The sequence below is a fragment of the Erpetoichthys calabaricus genome, chromosome 1 (genome assembly GCF_900747795.2).
Source record: "Erpetoichthys calabaricus chromosome 1, fErpCal1.3, whole genome shotgun sequence".
NCBI classification, from domain to species: domain Eukaryota; kingdom Metazoa; phylum Chordata; class Cladistia; order Polypteriformes; family Polypteridae; genus Erpetoichthys; species Erpetoichthys calabaricus.
The window spans coordinates 95,402,539-95,422,988 of record NC_041394.2 but is presented as its reverse complement, the minus strand read 5'-3'; the positions used below and the strand labels follow the sequence as shown (position 1 = coordinate 95,422,988).

General features: G+C 38.8%; 1 protein-coding gene across 1 annotated transcript in view; it reads right to left on the bottom strand.

Annotated features, from left to right (window-relative positions):
- unc5db (unc-5 netrin receptor Db) overlaps nucleotides 1-20,450 on the bottom strand; it is a 759,038-nt gene that overhangs the window by 159,374 nt on the left and 579,214 nt on the right. Inside the window, exon 9 of the mRNA XM_028803567.2 lies at nucleotides 192-377. Within this exon, the coding sequence (XP_028659400.1) occupies nucleotides 192-377 (186 nt within the window). The remainder of the gene's footprint in view (nucleotides 1-191; nucleotides 378-20,450) is intronic.

The following is a 20,450-nucleotide window of genomic DNA, read 5'->3' as shown; positions in this document are numbered from 1 at the left end:
TGTTGCAAACAACAGGCTATGGTAACCATACACCAATTAAATAAGACAGAAAAAACACTCATACATGAGGCCCTCAACTCTACTCAGAAAATGAGCTATACTGATGCAAAAGTGGAATTATGTTTTTGAGATAAGCAGTGTGATTGTGGAAGTGTTTACCCAACCATATGCCACTTTTCCTCCCAACTCACCTTGTCGAGCTGTTTTGAAATTGAAGGATTGGAAGCCGCCAGTCAAGGCAGAGGAGTCGATGACATCCACACCGTATTCACTCTGGCTCTTCCTATACACAGTGACCGCGATGACCAAGACTGCCACAGCGATGACTCCAGCGGCCAGACCTGCATAAAGGGCCACGTCACTGGCACTGTCTATGGCTGTTGGGATTAGAAAAAAAGATAACATGATTGGCTGACAGAGATGGGAAGTACTTGAGATAAAAAGTAAATATTCCGTGAACTTGCATTATAATTAATGAGTGGAATTAATTACTCATAGCAGTGTTAAAAAAGAGACTGTGTATCCCTAAAGCACATAGTCACCACTTTTAGGTACAGACTTTGTAAAAAAGTAACAGCAATTGTGCACTTTATAACCACTCTTACTGCTTTTGGCTGTACATTTGCACCAGTGCAGCATTACTTAGAATTACAATACAAGAAAACTGTAATTAGAAACACTTCACATAAAGCGTGAGTGAGTAATTATATGGGCTCCGTCATGTTGGTTTTGCTGTGCAATCGTTTCAAAGCATCTTTCGGTAGAGTCTTTGCCATGTGAGGCGATTTGCGAACACGCTGCATTGAATGGCTAAGTTCAGACTTCTTCAGACTCATATCCTAATTACGAATCCGCCTGGCAATTTTATCAGAAGGGAAACCTGTCATTTGCTACATCCTTTACTTATTTTTTCTCCTCTCTGTAAATTGCACCCTAATTAGCACACTTTCAGTTTGCCTGACATCATAACAAACACAGGGTCTGGCATTCATTAAAATCAGATTAGCAATGGATGTAAAAATAGCAATTTTCAGTTTTAAGCCGTGAAAACAATGAGAAGAATAGAAGCTACAGTGATTCCATACAAATTGAAAATACTGGCTTCAAAACAGGCCGCCAGTTGATTCAAATGGCATGGAGGCTGCTTAACTGGGCTGCTAATGCATGCAGTACAGTGTCCTTATAGCAGTCATCTGGTGTTTCGCTGTTCTAGTGAGTATACTGAATGTTGATACCAAATGACTATTGAATAAAAGGTGAGGTTAAAATGTTGCATGTCAGACCTTTACTTGTAGCTCCGATATATTGTGAGCCAGTATGTCTGAAGGGCACTGTGTAGTTACTATATGCAAACATTAAAACGTTTCTTTCCCTAGATGAGAAATAGCCTTACTACTATTATACCCCCAGTAAATCTTAAGAATATAACATAAAGGATATTGAATAGGTCAGTGACCAATAATCACCCTCTGACTTATGACTAAGGCTGACACCTCCAAATATCAGTAACTGAGGGAAGCCCATGTCAAAGCAGTGATGGTCATGTCTCTGTGGCTTTCTAACGCATCCTGTGCCTACTCTGGAGAGTAGAGGGTCTTGTCCCAGGCACAAGGTCACAGGATGCACATCTTTTAAAATGACCCCCATACATGGCGGAGTGGTGGCTCTGAGGCTAAGGATTTGTGCTGGTATCCCGAAGGTTGCTGGCTCGAATCCCCGTCACTGCCAAAAGAGATCCTACTCTGCTGGGCCCTTGAGCAAGGCCCTTAACCTGTAATTGCTCCAGGGGTGCTGTACAATGGCTGACCCTGCGCTCTGACCCCAAGGGGTATGTGAAAACTACCAAATTCCTAATACAAGAAATTGTATAAGGCGAAATAAAGAACAAACAAAAATACAGGTTGCCAGATGGTTCCTTAATGTTTAAATTACTTACAGGGAACACAGTGATTTACAAAGCATTATGATTGAATACTGTTTGTTTTCATCCACATCTTACTGGCTAGATGTTTGTTTTTCCACTACTTCTTACTACTGGTGTAGTCCATTAGTGCTGGTAAGCATGGCTGGTGGTGTTTGTCTTCTTGCTACTGTTATCAGTCTCATTCCTGGCAGGAAGACCTTTCCAAAGCATTGTAGAACGATACAATGTCTGGATATAAATTTAGTCTTCAACAGCATGTTTACTGTTTTGGTTTAACAATTTGTGGTCCCAGATTGCTTCAAAAGAACAAAAAGCCCAAGGAAACAAAAGTGGATTGTCTGAATGACTACAGACTGGTGGTCATCACTCCATTCGTAATGAAGTGTTTTGACAGACTAATTCTTGGACACACTGAATAGAATATTTTAGAAAGTCACAAACCCTTTCAGTTTATGTATTATCATAACCACTTTGCACAGGATGCCATATCTTTTCCACTTCATGTCATCCTGACACATCTGGATAATAAAAACAATTACACCAGAATCGTGTTTCTAGATTTCAACATTGCATTTAACACTGTTGTATCGTATTAGATGACCACCAAAATCATCAGTTTAGGATTTAGTGAAATCCTCTGTAATTGGATTTTGGAAGACTTCATCATACATGGATTAGGATTATCACATGCTCCACACTGACCCTTAACACAGGTACTCCACAGGGCCGTGTGCTGAGCCCCCACTCTGTACTTCTTGTTCACCTCTGACTGTGTAGTTGGACACAGCTCCAGCTCCATCAATAAATTTGCTGATGACACCAAAAATGACGAGAGGGCTTAAAGAGAAGAGGTCTACCTCCTTATTCAATGGAGAAAGGAGAACAAACTCATCTTTAGGAGAACAAACTCATCTTCAATATCAGCAAAACCAAGGAGCTTGTAATAGACTTCAGGAAACAGAAGGCTGACCACACTTCCACCTGCACAGAGTCCATCCTCACTGGCTAAATCACATTCTGGTATAGTACCTGCATGGTTCAAGACTATAAAGCACTGTAAAGGGTGGTGAAGGCAGCAAAGAATAATACCAATGCCCATCTAATCGTCTGTTCGGGACACTTGTATACTAACACACACTTCCTTAAAAAGGCATAAAGGGTGCATAAAGACCTTGACCATGCTCTGAAGCTGCTTTTGTCCTTTTGGTAAATAGTAGACATTAGAGGACCATTGGCACTCACACCAGTAGATTCAGAGACAGTTTTTATGTGATTGTCAAGTTTTCTGAACAGCCTTAATAACAAATACAGTATATTGTATATAATGTGGATATACAGTATATTGTATTCTATGTATGTACAGTATATACATACTGTTGTTTTTAATGTCCACGCGTGTCTTTTGTTGGCATTATATCACTGTCATCATACAGAGAAGATATGAAAGTAAGATTTTACTGTACTGTATATACTTAAACACAAGACAGTAAATATGAACTTGAAAAAAATGAACAAAACAATCACGTATACCCTTTAGACAAGATTAAACCTTGTTATAGAACATGCTGGAGCAGACTAAACTTTTAAGCCATAATAAAACATTAATGCTAGTCAGCTCTACAGACACTTCACTCCATGACACTAGCTTCATTGAACACAGAGGATTCTGGGGAACCAACTGTAGCAATCTTTTAACATACTCAACTGAAGGCATCAATACCAGGACTAGGAAGTGATGCACAACTCATAATGGAAAATCATTTAACTTGGAAAGTGCAAGAAAACTACCAGCCAGGCAACTGGGAGCAGAATGTTCACAATATGGAGAGGTGCAACTCTCCTGCCTAGAAAAGAGGGAACATACAACTTTGGAGTTGCCTGATAGGCACAACCCTTTAAGGGGCACTGAGAGCTCATGGATATTACTGGGAATACTATCCTGCTGTTGCTGTAGCTGATTTAAGCTTAGCTAGAAATTTAAAGAATCCCTTACTTGATTAGTATAGAGGCAGAAGGAGAGTAAAGGCAAAGGGTCTTTGGGTGGGGGGTTAGAAAAGCCAGGGTCAAGAAAGTGAAAGACATGGAAGGTGAGAGGCTTTGGCATGCTGCTTTGGTGCAGGTAGATGAGCGAGTCACTCGACATGAGCCTCAAAGTGTTTTGCTGTATCTTGTCTTCTAACTAGTTTTCCCCTCATTTGTGTGTTTTAATAAAATAAAGATATTTATTTTTTGATAAATTCCAAAATAGTCATGCATAAAAATAAATAAAACATCAATTTTAACATGTATTAAAATAACAATTGGAGCCCTTCTCCACATTCCAAATTCTTGGCATTGTTTGGGTTGTGAAGAAATGTCACAAGGGTTTTCTCAGTTGCTCCATTAAAACAGTTAATTGAAAGACTAGTTGTTTAGATTGGTTTAATTAAAGCTATTGGTTCCTACTTTCTACCTGATGCTACCTTGTTCCAATTTCCGACAATTAGCAACGAGTAGAGTAGACACCAACAAAAATACTGTAACTGTGAATGCTGAAAGGCAGCAGCAACTTCAGTGTCATATCCACTAGCAAGATCATTAGTAAATAATGGGTTAAAAAAAGGAACCTGAAAGTAAGTCATGATGATGATGATGATGATAATGAAAATCTCAAAAACCAAGATAAAATGCAAACAATTATCTTACATAGGTATCTTACGTCAAGATAATATGCTTTGCACTAAAACAAATGGAAAGAATCTTTAACTTTCTGTCACTTACATTTTTTCATCAATTTTAAGGTGCGGTATAAATAAATTCCTGCCATGTAGGCAAATGTACTCATTTACAGCCTAAGAAATATCTTCTTAGGTCAACATCTTATTGAAAATTTGAAATCTCTGGTTTAAAAGACTGACACTGTTATGTAGGAAATATTATTCATGTCAAAATTAAAAGCAATCCAACGTATTAACTTTATTGCAATGCAATGCGTATGTACACGGTACATTTACTTTTGGCACGGTTTTATTGCATCATAATTAAAAATGAATCAACCAAATAATTGATTGCATTTCACATGGCATGCATTTTTTGTGTCAGTTTAAAATGCAATACAAAAGCGCATTGGATTTTAATTCATGTCCAAATGTCACGTGTCATAACTAACAGCATAGCAGATGTATTGCATTTCACTTTGTGGCTGCTCTGAGTGTACTGCATTTCAATTCAAGACCTTGCATTGATCTTGCCAAAACTGAAGGGAATCAAATGACCACTCAGCTTCAAAAGGTGAGGTAAGAGGCAATGAAATGTAATTAACACGTTGGATTGCCATAAACTTTGGCACAAGTAATCTTATGAATCATGCTTTCTTCACTTATAATATTTGTTTTGCCTAATTTGGGATTATTTATTATATTGTTCAGCATCTGCCTTGTTATTATTTTGTATTATTATTTATGTGATTTCATTCCTGCGCAGCTTTGTAGGTTTCATAACCAACATTTTGGACCTTTTTCTAGCTGTATTGTTTGTAGTAACCTTGTTCATTGCTAGTCATGTGTCACTACATATGACAATATTAGCTTATAAAAAAGATTGCAGAGCAGTTGTTATGTTTCAGCAGGGTTTTGATCCCTGGTTTATTTTATTTTCCTTTATGGTGTTTTCTTTGTGTTATTTTATGGTATTTGTTGTATTTATGTGTTTTGTTGCTATTATTCTCATTGATTTATTTAATATGTATGTGTTCTATGCAGGGTGGCGCAGTGGTAGCGCTGCTGCCTCGCAGTAAGGAGACCTGAGTTCGCTCCCTGCGTGGAGTTTGCATGTTCTCCCCATGTCTGCGTGGGTTTCCTCTGGGTACTCCAGTTTCCTCCCACAGTCCAAAGACATGCAGGTTAGGTGCATTGGCGATCCTAAATTGCCCCTAGTGTGTGCTTAGCGTGTGGGTGTGTGTGTGTGTCCTGAGGTGGGCTAGCGCCCTGCCTAGGATTTGGTCTTGCCTTGTGCCCTGTGCTGGCTGGGATTGGCTCCAGCAGACCCCCGTGACCCTGTGTTAGGATATAGCGGGTTGGACAATGACTGACTGACTGTGTTCTATGCTATCCTTTGATCCTTGTGTTCTGTGGGTAGAACCCAAAAAGGCAGGACCATCCTGATGTCACCTCTGCGTGACTGCCCTCAGCCTATATATTTGAAGGAGAGAAGTAGGTCCTTTAGTGGTTCATTGATTCATAGAGTGCAATTGTATTTGACATTTTTCTGGTTCTTGGATTTATTTGCTTCTGTTCTTGGTTTTGATTATTGGATTACTTTTTTGAGATTTGTTTGGTGTAGATTACCTTTTAGGCAAATCCGTTTTGCTTTATTTTTTGTTTTTTCCACCATTTTTTTCCTTCTTTGTGACTTTTGAATAAATATCCTTATTATATAGATTCTGCATGGGCCAGAGGTGCTTATGGTTTCCCTCTCCTTGGAAGGGCATTCTTGCTATGTTTTTGATATTCTTAGACAATTTCTGAACTGTGTGTTCTAAGTTTCATTTTAGGCTTGGGTCAGGTCAAAGCCTGCTGCTTGCCTGAGGCTCAGGCCTGCCTGAGGTGAGGCCCATATTTGGGCAGGCCAGTAAGGTTCTGTATTCTTTTGTGGATCTGTTTTGGAGCCCTCGCCGATTTTGCTGTTTTGTGATGTCAGAATTATAACAGCAGTATAGTAATTATTTATGTTTGTTTATTAAAAAGAATAAATTTTGGAATATTTGTTTCTTTTTTAGGTAAATTATTTTAAGATTGTTTGGACTTTGTTTTTTCACGATTTTGTTTTGACGATCAGTTTTAGCCATTGCTGTGCCCCTCAGCTATTCTTTGGATTCTTCTCAATAAAACATTTAAAGTTCCTGATCAATAGCCTAATAATTCTTTGTAACGAACATTTCAGAATGCTCACTATGGATGCTACTTATTATTAACAAATGTTTAGAAAAATATAACCAGCAATTCAATACAAATGTTTCTGCTTACATCCAAATGATCAGGGTGGTTGTACTTTTTCAGCTGAATTGGATATATGACTCTTTTGTGTATCTCGTGATTTAGACAACATACTGGAATTCAAGGGATACACCTACTCCCAATGGGCTAGGGTTAGGATTAGGGTGTATTTGCAAGAAAGGGGCGAAAGAACTTGCATTATAACAAAAGGGCAAGAAAAGAGAAGACAAAATGGTACAAAAATCTTAGTTTTAAGTGGAAGTACACTACAGCCACGTGAAGACCAGCTCTTTGCTGACATGAAATGAGAAATGTCCACTGACATTTCATGGTGTAATCTTATGTTATCTATGCACAGTGTTCTTTTATCAAAAATTTTATTCTTCTATTAACTTTGCTCAAAACATTTTTCTTTGCTTCATGTGGATCAGTAATGGAGACCTATCCTTCAAAATGTGCCACACAAACCATTGTTCATAGAGTAGGGAGGTTTGGAGATCAGTACACAAATTCTGTGGAAAAATATGCTCCTTTATATTGAAATGGTTTCTAGCAATCTAAATTACTGTCTTACACTGTCTCCATCATTCAAGGCAAAGTAAAAGGAAAGGAAAACTGAGCAGATATAAATGGACTGCTCAGGCCTGCACTGCACACTTACTTTGAAGACAGGACTCCTGACCAATGAATGAGCAGGAAGAAGGGGATCTTCAGTTCAAAAGGGAAATATTTTTCAAAATTTTGACTAGGTAATTGTAATTGAAATTCAAACTAAGGATTCTGGCTTCATAAAGTACAGAACTCTTGACTAATATATGAAAGGGGAAATGCAGATTTTCAATCCAAAAGCTTGCCTACAAGGGGAAAAATATGCAAAACTCTACACAGGCATGGAAGTGGAACCCAGGATGCACTGTGCTATCCTTCATTTAACATCCATCCATCCATCCATCCATTTTCCAACCCGCTGAATCCGAACACAGGGTCACGGGGGTCTGCTGGAGCCAATCCCAGACAACACAGGGCACAAGGCAGGAACCAATTCCAGGTAGGGTGCCAACCCACCGCAGGACACACACAAACACACCCACACACCAAGCACACACTAGGGCCAATTTAGAATCGCCAATCCACCTAACCAGCATGTCTTTGGACTGTGGGAGGAAACTGGAGCGCCCGGATGTAACCCACGCAGACACGGAGAGAACATGCAAACTTCATTTAACATTTTACATAAAATTATCAACATGCATGTGAGATGCCCCACAGTTTTACTATAACTGATTCAATTATTTTTAAAGATCTTAATGATGGAGTCATTAAGCAGTAATGTGCCTAAATAGGCAAACTCTTTCTGAGCAGCAATACATGAGTGCCTTCTAAAATAAATGACCACTCCGCATTTATCGAAAAGTTCAAATGAATTTTGGAGTAGAAAGCTGTTGTTGATAAGAGATTTGCAGTATGGTTTCCACAAAGCTGAAATAATGTCTGCATCAAGACTGACTGAGTGCATACCAGACACCCAAAACCCTGCCCCTTCTCGCACCCACATCAAAGCTTTTTGGACTTACCAGTTGTTTGCTCAGAGCCTTATCTTCATGTTTTAGTTTCCCTTTCAAAAATATCTGTCATATGTTGCAGTTTATATTTATCTGTCCACATCAAAGACTTTTTGGCAAATGATAAAAGCATTTTACTGCTGACAGATTTTTGCTTTGTCCTACATTCTGTCACCCATCAAATGATAAACAATAATATTCTTTTTTTGACATCAAATTTTTATTGATAAAACGAAAGGGGAATACTGTAAAATGAAACCAACAATAATACCTGATGATTGGAGTCTGTAAGAACAAAAACAGACACTCCCCCACCTGTGCCTCCCACACCATACCCCGCCTCAGATGGCTAATTCAACACACACGCATGCACACTCCACACAGGACCACACAGCTTAATAAGGGAAAAAAAGAGGAAAGGTAGAGAGAAGAAACTGCCTCAAGGAGCAACCCCCAATGATCAGCATGATGCCAGTTGTGGATAGTAGAACAGGAAGAGTTGTTGATCTGAGATGCAGAAAATTCAAGAAGGGTAAGAATGTAAAATGAAGACTTCCAGATTTCAGGAGAGACAAGGGAAGGATATTTCCATCAAGAAGATAAAAGCAACTTAGCTGCAATGTTTGCAGTCATGAAAAGTCTAAATTGGGAGAGAGAAAAAGGTAGTGAAGAAAGAGAAGAAGGTTCTAGGGGGAGGAGAAGCTGAGGAGAGAGAGGAATGGGGAAAGAATTGTGGAAAGGGATGGCAAACAATAATCTATAAAAATAACTATTGATAAAATGTATACACATGTATTTACTTAATCAAAAACAGATATATCACATTTTTGTTTGATAAATATTTTTGCAATAGTGGATTATATTAAAAAAATAATAGAGTTTAATTAAATATACTAGTACAGTACATAAAACATGATTTTGGTAGCGTTTTATAGTTTCATGTATAGTGTGATGGGTGAAATTGCTTTCATTGACACATTTTCTGGTACGATTATTTGTTGTTGGTTGTGAAGGGTATATGGCTAATTGCAGGTCACATTACTTAAATATAAGATTACTTAAATAAGTACCCATTGGAGAATTAAAATTTACGGTAGTTTGTACGCATTTGTGCAAGCAGCTAACGTAACTGTGTGTTTCCAATGACACACACGACTCTGTTGGTATTTCAAAAACTTGTATTGAGTACCTGTTTTGTTATTGAAAGCAGGCAACAGTCACATAAAAGGGGAAAACGTACAAGTTAAAATAAACTTATAGAAGGTAAATTCAAAGGAATGAAGTAATCAGTAATTGAGCTAACACAAAATGTTTCGCAGCTTTAAGGCAGACAATTCAGAAATTTTACAAATGCTTTAAATGACAGTTTTGTAATTTCAAAATGTATATAATGTGTCTATTTGAGATATGTCAACAAATATTAAACCTTCGTAACAATTTTCTCTTGAAGAATAATTCTACAATATTTTATTGAAATTGGTCCACTGGGCGCCAAGGGTCTGACAAACATGACGAGAACAGACTTTGCATTTTATATAAATGCACTTAAAAAAAGAATAATTTGTCCTAAGGCAGCATGTTTTAACTTTGTTCAGAGCTGCTGCCTAATAAATTCAGAGTCCTAATTCCTTACAACGGCATGTATACCCATTTCTGTCAACTGTAAACAGTGCAGGCTGTTGGTTGCGGAATTAATCATGTGAAGCTGTTGTATCCATTAAGACCACACGTCAAATTGGAATGACAGAGACAAAAAGGTTTTGAATAGAGTGACAGTTATTTTTTTAAGAGCACACAGTACAGCATAGTCATGTTTCACAGAACTTTTAACCTAAGGAAAATTACTGCCTAAAAGCAAACGGGCAAAACACACCTGTTACCATAAAACAGACAGAAAACAATATCCTAAAAAACTAGAAAAGAAATTGCTCAGAACTTTAGAATTCTTTATCTACAGTTGTGCTTGAAAGTTTGTGAACCCTTTAGAACTTTCTGTATTTCTGCATAAATATGACCTAAAACATCATCAGATTTTCACACAAGTCCTAAAAGTACATAAAGAGAAACCAGTTAAACAAATGAGACAAAAATATTATACTTGGTCATTTATTAATTGAGGAAAATGATCGAATATTACATATTTGTGAGTGGCAAAAGTATGTGAACCTCTAGGATCAGCAGTTAGTTTGAAGGTGAAATTAGAGTCAGGAGTGTTCAATCAATGGGATGACAATCAGGTGTGAGTGGGCACCCTGTGTTATTTAAAGAACAGGGATCTATCAAAGTCTGCTCTTCACAACATGTGTTTAAGTGTATCATGGCATGAACAAAGGAGATTTCTGAGGACATCAGAAAAAGAGTTGTTGATGCTGATCAGGCTGGAAAAGGTTACAAAACCATCTCTAAAGAGTTTGGACTCCACCAATCCACAGTCAGAGAGACTGTGTACAAATGGAAGAAATTCAAGACCATTGTTACCCTCCCCAGGAGTGGTTGACCAACAAAAATTACTCCAAGAGCAAGGCGTGTAATAGTTGGCGAGGTCACAAAGGACCCCAGGGTAACTTCTAAGCAACTGAAGGCCTCTCTCACATTGGCTAATGTTCATGTTCATGAGTCCACCATCAGGAGAACACTGAACAACAATGGTGTGCATGGCAGGGCTGCAAGGAGAAAGCCACTGCTCTCCAAAAAAAACATTGCTGCTCATCTGCAGTTTGCTAAAGATCATGTGGACAAACCAGAAGGCTATTGGAAGAATGTTTTGTAGACGGATGAGACCAAAATAGAACTTTTTGGTTTAAATGAAACGCGTTATGTTTGGAGAAAGGAAAACATTTCATTCCAGCATAAGAACCTTATCCCATCTGTGAAACATGGTGGTGGTAGTTTCATGGTTTGGGCCTGTTTTGCTGCATCTGGGCCAGGACGGCTTGCATTCATTGATGGAACAATGAATTCTAAATTATATCAGAGAATTCTAAAGGAAAATGTCAGGACATCTGTCCATGAACTGAATCTCAAGAGACGGTGGGACATGCAGCAAGACAACGACCCTAAGCACACAAGTCGTTCTACCAAAGAATGGTTAAAGAAGAATAAAGTTAATGTTTTGGAATGGCCAAGTCAAAGTCCTGACCTTTGAAATGTTGTGGAAGGACTTGAACCGAGCAGTTAATGTGAGGAAACCCACCAACATACCAGAGTTGAAGCTGTTCTGTACGGAGGAATGGGCTAAAATTCCTCCAAGCCAGTGTGCAGGACTGATCAACAGTTACTGGAAACGTTTAGTTGCAGTTATTGCTGCAAAGGGGGAGTCACACCAGATACTGAAAGCAAAGGTTCACATACTTTTGCCACTCACAAATATGTATTATTCGATAATTTTCCTTAATCAATAAATGACCAAGTATAATATTTTTTGTCTCATTTGTTTAACTGGTTTCTCTTTATCTACTTTTAGGACTTGAGTGAAAATCTGATGATGTTTTATGTCATATTTATGCAGAAAAAAAGAAAATTCTAAAGGGTTCTCAAACTTTCAAGTACAACTGTAGGTTATCTATTTGCTGAAAAAGAGGTTCAGGCTCTGATGTGCATAAAGCGCTTCCTTATAAAAATGCTGTAACATCACAATATATGGCAATGCCCCCAGTGGAACACTAACCACCCCCAAGTAGCACACTGTGGTACAGTGTCAGCCCTGCATACCCAAGGATTGCCTTCTGGGCTTACCTAAGATTTGCAGTAACACCCTGGGATGAGAGGGTGAACTGTTGCCAACTGTCTTAAGAAACCGTCCCTTGAGGGCAATGGAGCCAAGGAAGCCACGCCCCTTCCGCTCTGGCCAGTATAAGAAAGTGAGGTCTCAGATTTAACCTGACATGCCACTAGGAAGGTCATGCAGATGCCTCGAAGCTTTAAACACAGCAGCAACTTGCTGATCTTTGCAGCGCAGCTGAGCGCATAGTTTTGTTAAAGATTTACTTTATTTTTTGTGTAAGTGAATTCAATAGGATTTTGCTCAGTTGGCATACCAACTATTTTTGTTCTCGCCTTGCATCATCCCTCACCTAACCACAACAGCAACAAACAAAATGGAGCTGAAAAAGTATGTCAAAACAGTAAAAATATATGGTAAATTCACATAATTTCATGTTAAACTTTGGGTCCTTAGATATGAGAGGTGCAGAGCTGGAAAGCAGCAGCAAGTCTGGTATGTCAATTCTTTACCTACCTACCTGAAGCATATTGATAAAAAAAAACAATATTAAATTAAAGAGTGATAATAATGCAGGTATAACAGACAATAACTTTGTATAATGTTAACGTTTACCCCCCCCGAGTGGAATTGAAGAGTCGCATAGTGTGGGGGAGGAATGATCTCCTCAGTCTGTCAGTGGAGCAGGACAGTGACAGCAGTCTGTCGCTGAAGTTGCTCCTCTGTTTGGAGATGACACTGTTTAGTGGATGCAGTGGATTCTCCATGATTGACAGGAGCCTGCTCAGCGCCCGTCACTCTGCCACGGATGTCAAACTGTCCAGCTCTGTGCCTACAATAGAGCCTGCCTTCCACACCAGTTTGTCCAGGCGTGAGGCGTCCCTCTTCTTTATGCTGCCTCCCCAGCACACCACTGCGAAGAAGAGGGCGTTCACCACAACCGTCTGATAGAACATCTGCAGCATCTTATTGCAGATGTTGAAAGAAGCCAGCCTTCTAAGGAAGTATAGTCGGCTTACACAGAGCATCAATATTGGCAGACCAGTCCAATTTATCATCCAGCTGCACTCCCAGGTATTTATAGGTCTGCACCGTCTGTACACAGTCACCTCTGATGATCACGGGGTCCATGAGGGGCCTGGTCCTCCTAAAATCCACCACCAGCTCCTTGGTTTTGCTGGTGTTCAGTTGTAGGTGGTTTGAGTCACACCATTTAGCAAAGTCCCTGATTAGGTTCCTATACTCCTCCTCCTACCCACTCCCAATGCAGCCCATGATAGCAGTGTCATCAGCGAACTTTTGCACGTAGCAGGACTCCGAGTTGTATTGGAAATCTGATGTATACAGGCTGAACAGGACCGGAGAAAGTACAGTCCTCTGCGGCGCTCCAGTGTTGCTGACCACAATGTCAGACCTGCAGTTCCCAAGAAATTCTGATTCATTGTGTCAGTTTCGAGAAGCACTGCAAAGTGCTACACTGGTGTTAGAAGCAGGATGAGGAGAAGACCTAAAGTTCGGTTTAGAAAGCACAGAGTCCTGAAAAATTCATTTGTTTGTGAGTTGTAGATGGAGAGTCTAGAACCTTAGGTCATGAAATGCCAGTTGTAGTTTTGTTTCAGGAATGAAATGATCCAACTGTAGCTTAACACAAGGAGGTTCACCTGTCCAAATACAATGGACAGATGAGCACACAGAAGTACAGCATCAAACAAGTCTACTGCACCGCATAACAGTGCAGCACTCAACATCCATCCTGTTCCACCTGACAACACAACGGGGAAGACCTCTGCTGCTGTGCCCTCAACACCAGCAAGACAAACCCGCCATTCTAAATTATTTGTGTGCCATTACAAGCAGTTTGCTGGGACAGCCAATCTCTCAAAGGATAGGCCATGCAAAGGTACTGACAAGTTGCATCATCTGAAGATGACCTTACTGCTGAACCAGCAGCAGTATGACTTGGCATTCTGTCATTCAAATGAACAGCTTCAGTGCCAGCTGCAGGGGAGTTAATAAAATTGGTGATGATGCCAGACTTGCATCATCTCCAACTTGCGTGGCTAAACGAGCTATACTCCTAAGTACAGTGAAATACCTAAAAGAGTAATGTAATAAGCATCTCTTCTTGTTTTTTTTTTTTTTGTAGCTTCAGTAATTTTCCTTCATATTGGAGTATTACTATATAGTTATGTCCCAAATGTTTCAGTCCTCCGAGGTTCCAAGATTGCATTGGTCTTATCTGGGGGCTCCTTACATTTATAACCTACAACCTACAAGGTAATTGGTTTCTCTTTTGTTTTCTCTTTATTCTAAATTGTACTATTTTTCTTTTGCTTAGTCCATCATTGGAGGTTAATGAAAGTTAAAGAAATATTAATAATATTTAAGTTCCTCCTCCTATTCATTTACAGGAATAGCTAATAAGAGTATTATAAAGTTTGGTTTCACTTTGAAAATATATTAATTGCTTTGTTCACATTTTTTCAGTCATTCTGTAGTCAGAACATCACAACAAGTTTTTAAAAGGCATTTTTTTCCACTATACAGGTAAAGCAGATTGTTATGGCTATTATATATGTTTGTGATAGTGATATATATGAGGGGCCGCAAAGTGGCACAATAGTAGCACCTCTGCTTTGCAGTAAGGAAACCAAGGGTCGCGTCCCAGCGTCCTGTCCAGGATTGTTCCTGCCTTGCGTCCTGTGCTTGCTGGGATGGGCTTCAGTCCTCTGTGACCCTAATCAAGCTTAGAAAATGGTATGGATGGATATATATGAGGTATACACATTTATACAGTCTCTTAATCTGTAGAATTTTTGTGTTTGTTTGTCTTTTTTACATATACAATAGCTATTCAGCTGTGTGGCAGTGCTGCTGCCTCGCAGTAAGGAGACCTGGGTTCACTTCCCGGGTCCTCCCTGTGTGGAGTTTGTATGTTCTCCCTGTGTCTGCGTGGGTTTCCTGTGGGTGCTCTGGTTTCCTCCCACAGTCCAAAGACATGCAGGTTAGGTGCATTGGCGATCCTAAATTGTCCCTAGTGTGTGCTTGGTGTGTGTGTGTGTGTGTGTGGGTGTGCCCTGCGGTGGGCTGGCACCCTGCCCAGGGTTTGTTCCTGCCTTGTGCCCTGTGTTAGCTGAGATTGGCTCCAGCAGACCCCCGAGACTCTGTGTTAAGTTATAGCGGGTTGACGGGATGACACGCCGAAGTGCATCCCAAAACCTGACTGATGTGTCTGTGGAAGATTGCTTGTCTGTTGCCAGAGCAACCGCAGGAAGCAAATCCGAGCCAATTCAGATCACACTATAAGCGCCTGTCATCAATGGGTGATGCAAGGAACATTATAAATGCAGGGAACAATATAACTTGGCCACTAATCTGGCCAGGACACTGCCGGATTGCTGTGTCTTTGTATAGGAGAGTGGTAGATCCCGCTACAATAAATAATCATGCTGTTCCTGTTTCAGGAAAGTCAGAGCACATGGGGTTCCCCCTTATTTAACATCTATTCAAGCCCTGCTTTACTTCAGACTTCTTCTTGATCACAATATTCTTAGAAATCGCCTTAGTCAGTGGGTGGGCCTCTCTGGCAGTGTCTTAAAGTGGTTTGAATCCTACCTGACAGATAGAAAATTCTTTGTTAGTTGTGGTAATTATACTTCAAAGACATATGGTATTTTATATGGTGTTCCACAAGGCTCTATCCTGGGTCCACTGCTCTTTTTGATCTACATGCTTCCGTTAGGTCAGATTATCTCGGGGCATAACGTGAGCTACCACAGCTATGCTGACGACATGCAACTGTACTTATCAATAGTACCTGATGACCCCAACTCTGTTGTTTCACTAAGATAATGTCTTACTTGTGTTTCTGAGTGGATGAGTAGTAATTTTCTCAAGCTAAATAAAGAGAAAACTGAAATTTTAGTGATATGCAGTAATGGATACAATGAGGTTATTAGAAATAAACTTGATGCATTAGGATTAAAAGTGAAGACGGAGGTAAAGAATTTAGGGGTAACTGTTGACTGTGACCTGAATTTTAAATCGCATATTAATCAGATCACTAGGACAGCATTTTTTCACTTAAGAAATATAGCAAAAGTTAGACCTCTTATATCACTGAAAGATGCTGAGAAATTAGTTCACGCGTTTGTTTTCAGTCGACTAGATTACTGTAACGCACTCCTCTCAGGACTACCCAAAAAAAGGCATAAATCAATTGCAACTAGTGCAGAATGCAGCTGTTAGAATCCTAAATAGGAAAAGAAAATCCGAGCACATTTCTCCAGTTTTGATGTCACTACACTGGTTACCTGTGTCATTCAGAATTGACTTTAAAATACTGCTTATAGTTTATAAAGCCTTAAATAATCTCACTCCATCTTATATATCAGAATGTCTGACACCTTAGACTCCAAATCGTAACCTTAGATCTTCAAATGAGTGTCTGCTTACAATCCCAAGAGCTAAACTTAAAAGAAATGGTGAGGCGGCCTTCTGCTGTTATGCACCTAAAATCTGGAATAGCCTGCCAATAGGAATTCACCAGGCTAATACAGTGGAGCACTTTAAAAAACTGCTAAAAACACATTACTTTAACATGGCTTTCTCATAACTTCATTTTAATTTAATCCTGATGCTCTGCATATTCAATTAATTATCATTACTATTCATGGAGGCTCCAAAATCCGTACTAACCCCTACTTTCTCTTCTGTTCTTTTTCCGGTTTTCTGTTGTGCCGACCTGCGCCACCACCACCTAATCAAAGCACCGTGATGTCCCTACATTGATGGATTAAAGGCCAGAAGTCCATGTGACTGTCATCATCAAGTCCTTCCATGAAAACCTTGAATACAATGAGGACTGATCATTTATGTTAGGTAGAATGCCTAGAGGGGGCTGGGTGGTCTCATGGCCTGGAACCCCTGCAGTTTTGTTTTTTTTCTCCAGCTGTCTGGAGTTTTTTGGGTTTTTTTCTGTCCTCCCTGGCCTTCGGACCTTACTTTTATTCTATGTTAATTAGTGTTCTTTTATTTTAATTCTTACTTTGTCTTTTTTCTCTTTCTTCATCATGTAAAGCACTTTGAGATACATTATTTGTATGAAAATGTGCTATATAAATAAATGTTGTTGTTGTTGTTATTCTCTCCGTATTACTGTAACTACCACCAGCTACTCTGGATCTGTACCATGGACCCTAGCATGCATTGCAGCAGCCTTCATACTTGTCACAGTGTAAGACCTTGGGGGCCTACATGATGGTGTAAGCACCACTGAAATCCTCTAATTCACTGTGTGAATTTCTTTTTAATTTCTGAAATGATATTCAAGTAAAAGAAGGTTGTTTTATGTTAAGACACATACATTAGTTAATAGTAATTAACTTAGAACAATGACTAATACTAATTGCATTGTAAATGTTAATAATAATGACTAATACTAATTGTATTCCTGTGGGCTTCATTAACAAAGTGATAATCTGCTCTGCCAAAAATAAAAGCAAAATCTGATCGACTGATTAAAAATGACTAATACTAATTGTACTGGAAATGTTAATGACTGATAATTCCAATTATTTAATTATTTTGTTAATGAGTAATTACTCATTATTATAATTATTGATGACTAATTGTATTGTAACTGTTAATAATGATTGCATTCCTGTGCATTTCATTAACAATAAGATAATGTGCCTTGAAAAAACTGATCAACTGATTTAAAAATAATGTGAATGCTGATGAACCTCAGAAGATATTTAACTTTACACTCTTGAATTTGACAGCTCAGTGCTTATATATACAGTATGTTAAACCAGCTCTGTTACATGATGTTGCCTGGCATTATTTCAAAACATCACTGTAGATATTTAATTACACTACTCTGACTATATCAAAAAAAATCTACGGTGCATCTCACTCAGTTTTTCTCGAAGGTATCAAAAGGATGTGTGGTTTTTCAACAAGAACAGATTGAAGTTAACAAGTTAATTAATTCGACTCGAAATTCATCAATGTGTTTGAAGTGAGGGCCAAAATTTGATGTGCAAATATTCCAATTGTTGTAACATTTATTAAGGTTATTTAACATTTCAGTCATGCATCACAACTTTTGTTTCCTCTGACCTTGGGAACAGTAATATTTTCAGAGGAACAAATCTTTCAATAGTTTGAACTTTCAAAACTTTTACAGACTTTTTTAATCAATAAAGAATTTCTCTAGCACATAGCAAATGCAAAGAAATCTCAGTTAGTATATGATACACAAAAAATGAAAAAGTAAAAGAAGAAGAAAAAAAAAAAAGAATTTCAACAGTAATATGACAGCTTCAGATCCCAATATTACCACCACTTGTGTGCACTTTGAAAAGTTCTTAAAAAGTGTACTAAATGATTTTTGTGGTTAAATATTATAATAATTTTTGAAGACCAGGATTCAGAACATAAAGAAACACCATGGTCATTCAGTAATGTATTTAGATTACTTAGTTAAAAACTGTCATTTCAAATATTTTAGAATTACCCATTTCTAATGTTGTGTGATAATCTATGTTTTTTTTTACTTAAGCACAAATAAACTGATTCCTTTACTACTGACTCTTCAAAGATTTCCATCAGAGGAGTAGCTTTACTGGAGATCTGTGTTGGCTTTTCACAGAGTCTGACCCAGCACCCTACAGTCGTGGCCAAAAGTTTTGAGAATGACACAAGGATTGGTTTTCACAAAGTTTGCTGCTTCAATGTTTTTAGATCTTTTTTCAGATAATTACAAGCATTTCATAAGTTTCAAAGGCTTTTATTGACAATTACATGAATTTTATGCAAAGAGTCATTATTTGCAGTGTTGGCCCTTCTTTTTCAAGTCCTCTGCAGTTCACCCTGGAATACGGTCAATCAATTTCTGGGCCAAATCCTGACTGATTGCAGCCCATTCTTACATAATCAATGCTTGGAGTTTGTCAGAATGTGTGGATTTTTGTTTGTCCACCCGCCTCTTGAGGATTGACCACAAGTTCTCAAAGGGATTAAGGTCTGGGGAGTTACCTGGCCATGGACCAAAATTTATTTGTTTTGTTTCCTGAGCCACTCAGTTATCAATTTTGTCTTATGGCACGGTGCTCCACCATGCTGGAAAATGCATTGTTCATCACCAAACTGTTCTTGGATCTCGAAATAACTGGCTAAATGTCTTCTTACAATTTCTCTATTAGATTGAGATTTAGCAACTACTATAGTGAGACTACAACAATAAGATGTCACTGAAACCATTCAAGAAATGTTTTAGGTTTTTGCCTAATTCAAAAAGTACCCATGGGCACAGTGCTGCCATGAAGGGATGTACCTGATCTGTGTTGATATTCACATATGCTGAATCACTCAAACATTTCTCTCTTTGTAGATCATAAAAAGGACCCAAGAACATTACACTGACAACACCAGACTTCACTGTTGTCACTTGTCATGATGGAGACACAGACTCTTGTGATTTTCACCATATCCTTGGCCTTCCAACAGAATTAGACCAGACAATAACTTTCCGGTCCTTTAATGTTTGCATTCATTGGTCCAATGCAACCACATCTTCTCATTTTTGACTAATATCAGTTGAATTCTATTGTGCCCATTTGAGATAATATACAATGAGTTGTGCTTTCTGAAATTCTGAGTTCCACACTATATTTGAAAATTCTCAATTTTTTTATCTTGTAAAATATCCTTCTGAATCGCATAATACAATGAAACCAAACCTACTTGCTTTAAAAAGTATTTTCTGTACATCATTTATAGGCTGTCCCTCAAACGTGATGTTGTTACAGCATATTGGCCAATTAAAATAAATATCAAGTCTGGAGTTGCAGGTCCACTAGATGTCACTAGGTGGAGCTCTAGCCAAGTGTATCTAGCCCAAAAAGACACCATTCCCATTACTTGGACACAATTCCAAGGGCACTAGAAGTGACTCCAGAGGTTGTTGGTGAATGGTTTTTAAAAGATCCTTCTAGCCATAAGACTGTTGAGCAAATGAAAGCAAGAGCTTAACTGGCAAGAGGACAAGAGCCCAGAAAAAGCACAAAATTACTGTAGGTGTTTGCTGGAGTCTTTATACTTCATCATGGGTAAGTGGGTGCCTTATGGCTGCTCAGGAATGAGGCAGGCAGTGTGGTGTAGTGGTTAAGGCTTTGGACTTCAAACTGTATCCCACTACTGACACTATGTGACCATGAGCAAGTCACTTGACCTGTACTGTGCTCCAATTGGACCCCAAAAGAAAT